This window comes from Rana temporaria (genome assembly GCF_905171775.1).
Source record: "Rana temporaria chromosome 2 unlocalized genomic scaffold, aRanTem1.1 chr2f, whole genome shotgun sequence".
In the NCBI taxonomy this organism is placed as follows: domain Eukaryota; kingdom Metazoa; phylum Chordata; class Amphibia; order Anura; family Ranidae; genus Rana; species Rana temporaria.
The window spans coordinates 16,165-17,833 of NW_024404411.1; the positions used below are offsets into that span (position 1 = coordinate 16,165).

A 1,669-nucleotide genomic window follows, 5' to 3' on the forward strand; every position below is an offset into this window, starting at 1 on the left:
CTGAACATGCAGCCAAAAAAGAGCAGGGACAAGCATGCACCACCCTTCGTGACCCATAAAAGGCCACATGCCCTTAACATGGGAAGAGTATATTGATGGTAGGACCCCCCTGCAAAGGACTTTGTCCCCATGTCGATGGAAGCCTCTTCCCCACAAACATTAAGTATGGAGTCTCTGTTTTGGATCTTGGCTATTCCATGAATGGAAAGCTCGGCTGTTATTTTGCCTATCCTCCTCCTCATGTTTCTTTTGTCTTTTTCAGTTGACCTACAGAACATTGACCGCTGATCGGTAATGAAAGCCCAGTTATACAGCGACTGACTATCCAGAATATCCGGCATCATCAGAGGACGTTCTCCAGAACATGTCCAATTCCACCACTTTCCACCCTGACTTCTTCCTCTTAATCGGGATTCCTGGTCTGGAGAATTCCCACCTTCTGCTCGCCATCGTATTTAGTTTTATGTATATTTTAGGTGTAGCAGCCAACTCCATGTTGATAGCAGTGATCTCCGTTCATGAAAGCCTTCACCAGCCCATGTACTTCTTCCTTGTCATGTTGGCGGTGGGAGACCTTGTTCTAAGCTCCACCACAGTCCCGAAGACCCTCAGTATTTTTTGGTTTGGTTCTCATGAAATTTCATTCAATGGTTGCTTGGTGCAAATATTCTTCATTCACTTTATTTGCATGACGGAGTCGGCCATTTTGCTTGCTATGGCGTACGATCGCTACATCGCCATCTGTTACCCTCTGTCCTACGTGACGACGCTCAATGTGTCCTTTGTTAGGACTGTTGTTTCAGTTTCAGTGACCAGAAGTGTGTTTATAATGATCCCAGTCATCCTTCTACTCTGGAGGTTACCATACCAAGGCAATAACGTCATAGAACACACCTACTGTGAACACATGGCCATGGCTAGACTGGCCACCACAAGCATACTGATCAACGTCATCTATGGTATGGTCATTATTATTCTGACCTCTGTGATAGATTTATTCCTCATTGGGTTGTCCTATGTTTCCATCGTTCAGGCCGTCATGAGACTCTCCACTTCAGAGGCCCGGCACAAGACGTCAAGCACCTGTGTGTCCCACCTTTGTGTCATCACCTTACTGTATGTCCCGGCCTTCTTCTCCTTCATAGCCCACAGGATCCCTCACAACAGTATCCCACCCTATGTCCATATCCTGGTGGCCAATCTCTATGTGATTGCCCCCCCAATGCTGAACCCCATCATCTATGGAGTTAGGACAAAGGAGATTCAACAGAAGGCCATCAAGATGTTTACTGGAAAATTCATTGACTATCGCTAATGTCGATGTCTGTCTATCTTTAAAAAAAAGTTTTCTGCCTGTAGATGAGATGTCCCACCTTGTTCTGTGTCTGCCCGACCATGAGTACTCACCATCCCCCTTGCCATTAATGAAATTTAATGAGACCACACATGAATTGGAGTACAAATGGCCATAGCAGCCTTTTTATTAACCAAAACAACTTATCGGCCTGTTGGTCTTATGACGGCACCCAGAATTCCAACTTGTTCCACTTGTGGACCTTTTACCATACCAGGCCTCCAGCCTGGACACACCGCCCTGGAGACAGTCCCACCTTTGTGTCATCACCTTACTGTATGTCCCGGGCCTTCATCTCCTTCATAGCCCACAGGA

General features: G+C 46.4%; 1 protein-coding gene across 1 annotated transcript; it reads left to right on the top strand.

Moving 5' to 3' along the window:
- The first annotated feature begins 355 nt into the window (after nucleotides 1–355).
- Nucleotides 356–1,315, top strand: LOC120921562 (olfactory receptor 52Z1-like). Its single transcript, XM_040334063.1, has one exon. It carries the CDS (start codon nucleotides 365–367, stop codon nucleotides 1,313–1,315), a length of 951 nt encoding a protein of 316 aa, XP_040189997.1. The 5' UTR covers nucleotides 356–364.
- The last annotated feature ends 354 nt before the right edge of the window (nucleotides 1,316–1,669 follow it).

Bases quoted from the DNA above. Each gene is read 5' to 3' on its own strand.
- LOC120921562 (XM_040334063.1), top strand. From the start codon at position 365: ATGTCCAATTCCACCACTTTCCACCCTGACTTCTTCCTCTTAATCGGG.